The following is a 10,166-nucleotide window of genomic DNA, read 5'->3' on the forward strand; positions in this document are numbered from 1 at the left end:
TTTCTTACGTATGGCATTTCTCAAGCAAACAAGTCTGCAGTAGTATGTTATACTATGGTGTCTCTATAGCTGAGGGAAGGGGGAGAAAAGGCAGGCCCAGGTAGGGCACAGTACAAGATACAACATAACCCAATGTAATGCACATTTTCATTTCTGTGATTTCAATTATATCCACTAGGTGGAAGCAGAGAGGCAGACTTAGTAGTGGAGGGCAGGTCTGGCCTTGTGTGACAAGAAGCAATACTGACAGTTTTTCAGAGGGCTACGACTTTGGCCTGGCATTATCAATACACAAAACAGAGTTTCTTCGTACATAACTGAAATACTACTTCCCTTTCTTACACAATGCGATCTTTTCCTCTTGCAGTCTGGCACACACATAGTGAACATGCCTGTTGCTTCTATGTTCAAACAGCAAATTGATATCAGAATGCTTCACAAAGACTAGTAGACTGAGGCTCATAAGATGCGACTTCCTCTTTGAGGGTCCTGAAATGGCGACCCCCTGATCTGAGTGTCAAACCAAAGGCCACAGCCCTGTCCAGTGAGAATTAAGGGTTTCTGACAAGTGACCTTTGCCTACCAGTAAACTCCCTTAGAAGTATGAGAGGTGACCTATAGAATACTGAAGCCCCACCTGGGTTTCGACAGAAATAATTAACGTCAACACAATGACAGAAGAGAAACATTATACCGCAACTCGCGATTGTTGATGAGGGCACCAGAAGGCCAAGTCTATAGGCTACTAGGTATCTCAGGTGGAGCTGCATCATTGTCCAGTGAAAGAGATGTAAAGTATACTCACATAGACTGTTTTGCTGATGGTTATGTTTCTTTTGCTTGTTTTTATTATTTGGTTGGGCATTCAAGCTACAAGATTGAAACAGGGATTAAAGATGTACTGTTTTTGCAGGATGAGTGTCTGCACTATCCCATAATGTCAGTTTCAGTGAACCCCAAAATCAATATCAGTGGGATACACAAAGCACAGACCACATTCAGCTGACACTCAGTCTTATCAGTTTTAAAATGTGTAGGCCAGTCTGGGGCCAGGGACCCAGTCGACATTCAGCCAACACTCAGCTAAGATAGTGTGTGGGCCAGACCTGGGCCAACATATACAATACGTGTAATTTCTCAGTGAGTACTGTAGGTTACACCTGGGCTGGACAGAAACAATGACGGGGACCAAGGAATAGGCTAAGTTGGCCAGCACCGAGACAAGGGAGTTGCCCAAAGGAGGGCCAGAGAAATCTTTCTATGTGAGAGAACTCCTAAATAAGCCTAAATAAATAAGGAATCACTATTGTTCCATCTGCATGTCCATATATTATCTAGATAACAGAAAGGGAATGTGGAAACAGTGAGATAGAGTTATGGGAAGTATGCAAAGCGATGTACAGGTGGGCCTATATCTTGTAAATCCATATCATAGATGTCGTCAATGATAATTACGTAATGTATACATAGGAAGGACAACAGTGTGTGTGTTTGTGTGTGTGTGTGTGTGTGTTTGTGTGCGTGTGTGTGTGTGTGTGTGTATGTATTGAGGGGCTTCCCATGCTAAATTGATAGACACATAAAGTGTGGTCTATACGGGAGCCTGCTAGTTCAGAGCTAAGCATGTTTTCTGCTACACAAAGTGTCAAATGACTCCATTTTGTTTCCACTCCCCTGGGATAGGTGAGGGGGGGGGGGCATGGAGATCAGACCCCTTCAGCCTGTGTGTGTTTACGCTCTGACGTGTGCTTGATTTGAGGAGAGTGATCCGTGATCAAAGGGGAAGCAGGCTCGATGGTCGGTCGGTTCTAATAAATGTCAAGATATATTACGAGGCTAAGTGGAATGAACATGCCAAAACGTATCGATGATGCTTAAATCAGTGTGACGACTGCCGTTTAAAAATAGCAGCAGAGCTTACTTCACTATTCATGGGTATAAATTAAACAACTTTCTTTCTCCCTCTAATATGGATGATTTTCTTCACAGACAATTAAAGAACGTACAACCAAATGTGCTCTCACCAGTCATTAATATATATTTAGGCCTATATTTATTTGCATATTCAATAGCATTGGTCCCTTGGATAAGCCATAGCAAGTGATGGGCAAAAATACATCAAAAGCTATTTCAAAATAAAATATCAAACACCCTAATTTTAAGTGTATCAAAAATAAACTGCAAAATGCTGTAGCCACATCATATATCAACATAAAATACTGTATTTCTGTATTTTTGAAAATAGGTTACTTGTTAAAGGGAGCATGGAATCACTTTGAAAACCTTCCATGCAGGTATATTTAGTTTTATTCCTTCATCCATACACTGAATCTATTGATTAAGTGAACATTGTGAGAGCTTACAGCAACTCAATACAGTTCTGTTACCTTAAAATAACAACTTTAAACTCATTGTACTCTGGCATATAATATGGAGAATGAGGTCTCTGAAATTGTTCAGGCATGCAGAGAAGGTGATACATGGTCAACTTTTTGAGCAAGGCAACCACATAATCGGTGCCATGTGTTCCGCATTGGACGATCATTTGCCTACAGTATACTGATGACTGAAGTTCTCAAGAAAAATAAGTTGCCCAATATCAAAAGGGGACATGCCAGAACAACTATACTCAGGAGCATTGCCCAATGACATTACTCTTCATCATCAGCTTTGGAGGACCCAAAGGCATCACAGTCAGAGACAGTTAATTGTTCCAAAGTTATACCAAAACCAGGCAAGATTACGTGTGGGTGAGCAAGTAGGCTAACCATGTGGTAAAGTGAGCAGATTGGTGTGTGAGACATGAGCGTGTGTGTGTCTGTGTGAGCAACCTACGGTACATGTCACTGGATCATCATCCTGAATCTCATTACTCTGATCACAACAAGTCTGGGCAAATAACTAAACAAAAAATAGAACCGAAACCTAGTATTAGTATTTTGATACAAAATATACAGACATTTTCTTCAACCCAATAATATACAAATAACAAAATACTATTCAGTTACTGAAATCCGTGTTCGAAATGCAACATGTATCATGAATACTGCCCATCCCTGGCCATTACAAACACAAGAACACAAAGCTTTGATAGTTAAATCTTTTCCCCCCCTCTACTAGCTTTCCAAGTCAACCCTTTCCATGGAGTCAGGAAGGAATTTCGGAATGGATATTACAACTGAGTTGGTTAACGGTGTGGATATTTGTGTAGGGAGTGTTTGCCACACGGGGTCAAAGTTGAGTGGCCCACGCAATGACCCATTAAAACTCAAATCAGGCCATTTGTATGCGCGGACCACCGCGACTTATGTCACCGCCACCACAGCGGAGATTCGGAAAGCGCTGCTTACAGGTAATCACCGGCAGCATCAGCCTGGAGCAACAACAGCACTGCTATAGGAATGAGGCGTGCTTCTCTTATGCGTTACTCATTTGGCACAATGGTGCTGGAAACTGGGGGGGTGGGGAGGGGGGGCAAGAATGTGTGTGTGTGTGTGTGTGTAAGGCTTGAGGGGTGTATGTGTGTGTGTGTGTGTTTTTGTGAGGTTTGAGGTGTGTGTGTGTGTGTGTGTGTGTGTACTGTAAGGCTTGAGGTGTGTGTGTTTGTGAGGTTTGAGGTGTGTGTGTGTCTCTGTCTATGTATGTGTGTGTCTATGTATCTGTGTGTGTGTGTGTCTGTGTCTGTGTGTGTGTCTCTGTGTGTGTGTGTCAGACTTTAGGCGTGTGTGTGTGTGTGTGTGTGTGTGTGTGTGTGTGTTGGGTTGGAGGGCTTCCTTGCCCCTTGCCTCTGGCTCCTGGCCTCTTGAGGCGCACGGCTCACTTCCTGCCCGGTGCCTCACAAAGGCCGGAGACCCATTGTTCAGCGCCGGGGTCGCACTCCAACAGGAACCTACCCGGGGGTGGCCGAGACAGGACAGGACAGGACAGGACAGGGGGGGTCGGATGACAAAGAAAAGCTCTCTCTCACCGCTCCGCTCCTCTCCGGCTCTCCTCAAACGCCCGCTTTATTTCAATCCCCTGGTGTCTGAGAGTGCTTCTGTTCTAACAAAGACACGACAACAAGCACTTTGCCGTTTGACGTTTTTGCCACTTGGCGCAACAAACCTATAGACATGATGGTCATTCTGAGAAGTTACACTTTTCCGTTTGTCTGCTATGTCTTGCATTGCCGCTATAACTAATGCCATGAGAACTGGAGAAAATTACATTTAGAAAATGTCTTACAAGCTGTCTTGGACACTCCTCTCTCTCTCTGCCCCTCGACGCAGCACACAAGGGCTAACAGGGCCCTGGCGAGGTCATGGTTTTATAGGGGCCTGCATACCATTTGAGTTTCGCATCAAAACCTCAAACAGTGTATTAGGGCTATGATAACAGTTGTGCTGTAACATTGGGCTCTTGATAAACAAGGCATTTCCATATTTGGTTTGCTGTGGTTTGACCCCCCCCTCCCCCTTTCCTCCAAGAACTCACCCCATCTCTCTCTCCCTCTCTCTCTCTCTCTCTCTCTCTCCTTGCTCTCCTTTCTCACACACACACACACCCTCTCCCTGGCTCTGCCTATTCTTACAGATAAACAGAACATGTGCTAAGAGCGGCAGACATTTTTTATTGGCAGCGAACGAGCAGTGAGGCATTCTGATGATTCAACAACAGATGAAACATCAGAAGCAGAGCTGAAGGGGGAACTCCTCTTGCTATATCCTCCCAATCTAATCAAGTGTTCAGTCCGTAAAAGTCACATAAAAAGGTTATTCAAAGTGAAGAGAACTAATAGATAGATGGCATGACATTACATCTCACGCTGAATTAAGAGCATGTTTGTGTGTGTGTGTGTGTGTGTGTGTGTGTGTGTGTGTGTGTGTGTGTGTGTGTGTGTGTGTGTGTGTGTGTGTGTGTGTGTGTGTGTGTGTGTGTGTGTGTGTGTGTGTGTGTGTGTGTGTGTATGCGTGTGTGTGTGTGTGTGTATGCGTGTGTGTGTGTGTGTGTGTGCGTCTGTGACTGTGTCTGTGTAAATGTGTGTGTGTATCTGTGTGCGTGTGTGTCTGTCTGTGTGTGTAAGTGTGTGTGTGTGTGTGATATTAGGGGTGTATTGGTAGTAAACTGTTTAGGTACAGGATGTTGGGTTCGATGCAGATGTGTAGGCTACAGAATATACTGAATGCAGTCTTAGAGCATCATTTTGAATGCGGATCATGTTTTGGAATCCAAGTTTCCACACAAACATTAAGCGGTGAACCATATTATGTCAATTAAGCTAATTACATGTAACAGCAAAAAATATTTTCAAAATACTGTCAGTGAATTTTAGGCTATAGCAGCACTATACAGGCTTACTGTACCAAAAATTAACCGAGCCATGACTTCAACCCTGAGGTATGTACCATTACGTACCATACCGTGTTTTAGTGCACTGATACACCCCTATACACACATGAGCCACTGTAAAACAAACAGGCAGAGCATATCACCACAACTCAAGTATGCTGAAGTGAGTTGGCCTGAACACAGTGTGACATTTTAGCTTGTTGTGGAGCACTGCATGTGGGCCTGGCCTCAGATCAGTGTCCTGCGCTGCGAGGGTGGGAGTGGCGTGGCTTGATAAAACACTGGTCCTAGGCTGGCCTGTATCTATCTATCTGGCCCGGGTCCGGCCCGGGGTCCTCCTGTCAGAGGCAGCTGAGACACATCACTTGCACTCCTCCGCTCTCGTGCTCTCTTGTCCTGCTTTTCTTATCCCCTCCCCCTCCCTCGGCCGGGCTTGGAGGAATGGTGTTGGGTGTTGATATGAGTGTGTGTGTGTGTGTGTGTGTGTGTGTGTGTGTGTGTGAGAGAGAGAGAGAGAGAGAGAGAGAGAGAGTGTGTGTGTGGGGGGATAGACATATACATCTTTCTTTCTCACCCACCTAATTTCTCTCTCTCTCTCTCTCTGTCTCTCTCATACACACACACAAACACACACATACTATACACACTGAAAACACAAAATGGTATAGGTCTGTGTCATTTTTGTTTACATTTCATTATTAATCTTTTTCATGTTTTTGTCCAGACATTTCGCTCACTCCCATCCTCAACAGTCAATCCTCACTCCCATCCTCAACAGTCAATATGACTGTATGGACAAACATTGCTCCGCATTGCTTTTCAACTGCACCCTATAAAACAGAATATGATGCAAGACAGCGTGACTGTAAAATGAACTGTAAAATGTCAGGGAACCGACTTGCTTCTAGTGAAAAGACTCCGTAAAACACAGTCTCACTGACAGGGGTCCTCTGCCTTCCCCTCCCTGACTGTCTTCTTCACCGAAAATAGCTTGGGCAACGCCCCAAAAGGATGCAAGGCTCTGTCAACCTACTCAGTTCTGTTATGGCATGAGGATAGGAAGAAGAAGCCTGTCTCCGTGAAATTAAAGCCAACGTTTTCATTGACACGAGATTTGATAGGCAGGAGTAGTTGCATCATTTAGGTTGTAAAGTCATCACCTGTCGTCCTTCTCAAATACCTGATGTTTTATCTCCCAAGCGTCGGCATATAAAACACGCGTGTGACTCCTGACTATTTGCATTGTGACCATGGAAGATAGATGACAATTGTCGGTGCTGTTTTCACACGTTTAGACTTGGCTATTCATTACTGACATTTGTCATTAAAGTCGGTTAATGACTAACCTTGTGGCAACAACGTCTACAGAGTGCCTTGGCAGTTCATCTCTAACTAGTTTTCTAAGTTGTCAACCTATTTCGCTTGGGTCGAAGATTAACGTGATGGAGCCTCGTAATCCTGTGTACCTTTTAAAAAACACTCAAGAAAACTAAACACCTGGCCCAACTGACTCGAACATTCTGTTGACACAATTGAGTTATTTTTCTCACAGCAAGTCGATGCGTGAATATCAGTTTATCTATTCATTCAGTTTATCATTATCTATTTCTCAGCCGTTCGTGTTCTTTGCTTGAACATTTTCAAGTTCCCCTACACACAATGGACCGCTGCCTAGCCTATCCCACGCCCCATAAAGACCAACCCACCGATGATGCAGGTTAGAGAACTTTCCCTGTCAGTTGCAGCCATAGAATTCCATCCCTCTGATCACACGGGGCACAGACAGTTACAAGAGCTGAATTGAAACTGATGTGCGAAGCTACAGCATCGTGCGCACATTTACCATACCAATGTGGAGGTCGACTCGTCTTTAGTACATTGCTGATTGTCCATCTTATTGACTAATCATCATCGATGCTGGCTGAGTGAAAATCACTTGCCTGTTTTGTGGATTGCGCTCTGACGGCTAGTTCATTGTAGGCTATCCTGGTGCTCTCCATCCGACGGACGCACAACAAGAGCTGGCTTGGATAAGCGATAGTTTGAAGATGACTACCAAACCAGAAAAGGAGAATGAATTGAATCACGAGTATACAAATCACGAGGAGGAGGTAAGACACCTTAACTTCCCATATCCATTGTCATGTTCGACTTCAGTATCGCTTTGATCAAGGAAAACTTGAGTTCAGTCAAGACAATCATCAGTTTGGTGACAATTGAGCATTAGGCAACCAGTCAGAATGTGTGTGGTTTCTTTTTATTCATTTGTTTTACTTTTTTTTTACTAAGTGCTTTTTTTTATATACTTTTTAATATAAAAATATTTACCCTACTTTAATCTAGTTGCCTTTCGTTTAGGTGAAATGCTGTTGCTAAAACATATATCGTAGGCTATTTTTCTTTGTTCCTCTTTCGACGGTGAAGTCATTCATGCAAGATCACACCCATAGGTAATTTATAGCTGTTTCTAAGTTTTCCAAGTCTGGTACACCTATAGGTTACCTCATGTCTTACGTGCGCCGTAACTTATTGTGCTCGTCAGGAATGCGTAAACTTCACGGGAAGGATCAAGAGGTTCATGTTTGCTATCCTAACAACCAGGCTTCCTGCAAATGTTAGCGTGTTGGGAATTCTTTAGAGATTCTGTTGAAGCAGTACACGCTCCCCCTCATTTCCAGATAAGGTTTCTGTGGGGCTGTATTGGCAAAGAGATTCAGTTACAAGGGCTGTGGTTTGATATCAGTAATACACTGTTGCTAGCTCTCATATCCGTGTAAAATAAGTGAAAACGGTTGAGCAATGAAAGAAGTTTCACATAGATTTCCTCATTTGGGCGCCCAAAATGAACTCCATGGCTGACACACAGATCTCCACTATTAAATTACCGGAGACCATAGACTTGTAAGCACAGGATTCAGATGACATCAGCTATTTCTTTTGGACCAGCAGCTGTTTTGTGGAGTCACTTGTGAATGAATACCCAGGCGATTTCCTTCCCATGCTCGTGATGGAAAAATGAAGCTCTTCCCCTCTTTGAAAATACTTATTCTTTCCTCACCTTTACACACACATACACACACAGAAACAGGCGCGCGCACACACACACACACACACACACACGCACACACACACATACACACACACAAACACACACACGCCACACACACACACACACACACACACACACACACACACACACACACACACACACACACACACACACACACACACACACACACACACACACACACAGTGAGTGAGGGAGAGAAAGAGGGATTGCAAGGGATTACTCTGGCAAGAACTCTAACATGCCATACTGTATATAGATAACCATTTGAACTACTGTCTAACATATTGTTCACATATGAAGTACATGTTCATAACATGTTTAAAATATTGAATTCTATGGATTACTAAGAAAGATTGTTATGCAGCAGACAAGGCTCTCTCTCTCTGTACACACACACACACACACACACACACAGAGAGAGAGAGAGAGAGAGAGAGAGAGAGAGAGAGAGAGAGAGAGAGAGAGAGAGAGAGAGAGAGAGAGAATTCAAATGAAGTTATGCCAGCTAGATTTGGGCTGTCTTCAACTTGAATAGACTTATCATGAGGTCAGGTTCACCTTTAAAGAAACTTCTTTGTGGAGAGTTTTTTTCAGCCAATGAGAGAGAGAGAGAGAGAGAGAGAGAAAGAAAGAGTAGCAATGTGGCAAATGATGTGTGTTATGTGCAATAGCAGGAGGCATTGTGTGTGTGTGTGTGTGTGTGTGTGTGTGTGTGTGTGTGTGTGTGTGTGTGTGTGTGTGTGTGTGTGTGTGTGTGTGTGCGTGCGTGCGCATGCATGTACGTGCATTTACGTGTGCACGTGTGATAGGTTTATCGATGGAAAGCGATGTATGTGAATATTCCTTACAGAATACAACTGTTAGCTGTCTAACCTGTTGTTTTTGAGTGTTTTTGGCTTTGGTAGTAAATTTCTATTTCTCTCCAAGTGCTTGTGTGCTTTATAGGTTATACCTGTTTAGAGTAATGTGTTGTATAGAATAAGCTGTATTTCTCTGTGTGTGTGTGTGTTTTATGAGTGATAGTGGGGTGGCACAAAATGTGGGCACGGCACAGAGCGAGACCCCTCCCTACTCCCCTCAGATGGTGTCGTTTATTTTTAAAACTGCCAGGGGAATTGCCATCTTATCTTGCCCATTTGTCAGGCATTCGACAAGAGGTATTTGAAAAGACAACAAGGCTTAGCGTCAAAAACGTCTGGTGGACCAAGAGAATGCACGAGTGGAAGGCAGGAGGAGTGTGTGTGTGTGTGTGTGTGTGTGTGTGTGTGTGTGTGTGTGTGTGTGTGTGTGTGTGTGTGTGTGTGTGTGTGTGTGTGTGTGTGTGTGTGTGTGTGTGTGTGTGTGTGTGTGTGTGTGTGTGTGTGTGTGTGTGTGTGTGTGTGTGTGTGTGTGTGTGTGTGTGTGTGTGCGCGCGTGTGTGTGTGCGTGCGTGTGTGTACTGTATAACGTATATGTATGTATGTATTGTGGGAGTGTAATCTCCCTCTCTCTCTCTCTCTCTCTCTCTCTCTGTCTGTGTGTCTCTTTCTCTCAGTATATGTTTCTGTGTTTGTGTATGTGTGTGTGTCTGTGTGTGTGTGTGTGTTTGTGAGAGATAGATAGAGGGAGCGTAAAAGTCTGTTTACATTTCAGGAAGTCTTCAAAAGTGTTTTCTGGGTGTGTAGGAAGCTTGGAATTATGAGAAGGCGGAGGACACGGAGAGAGGGCCGGAGAAAGATAAGACCTGCAGCCTGTAGCCATTCATAGGCGGGAGACAAACCCCTGTTAA

The 10,166-nt window shown here is 43.9% G+C and overlaps 1 protein-coding gene across 4 annotated transcripts in view; it reads left to right on the forward strand.

Annotated features, from left to right (window-relative positions):
* Nucleotides 1-6,841: 6,841 nt before the first annotated feature.
* LOC134059409 (RNA-binding protein with multiple splicing-like) overlaps nt 6,842-10,166 on the forward strand; it is a 41,830-nt gene continuing 38,505 nt past the window's right edge. The window contains exon 1 of one of the 4 annotated variants that reach the window (XM_062515803.1): nt 6,842-7,439. In XM_062515803.1, coding sequence (XP_062371787.1) covers nt 7,377-7,439 — 63 coding nt within the window. In that variant the 5' untranslated portion in view covers nt 6,842-7,376. The remainder of the gene's footprint in view (nt 7,440-10,166) is intronic. The other 3 variants (XM_062515802.1, XR_009935045.1, XR_009935046.1) reach the window with 3 other exon arrangements.

This window comes from Sardina pilchardus, chromosome 16, assembly GCF_963854185.1.
Source record: "Sardina pilchardus chromosome 16, fSarPil1.1, whole genome shotgun sequence".
NCBI lineage: Eukaryota > Metazoa > Chordata > Actinopteri > Clupeiformes > Clupeidae > Sardina > Sardina pilchardus.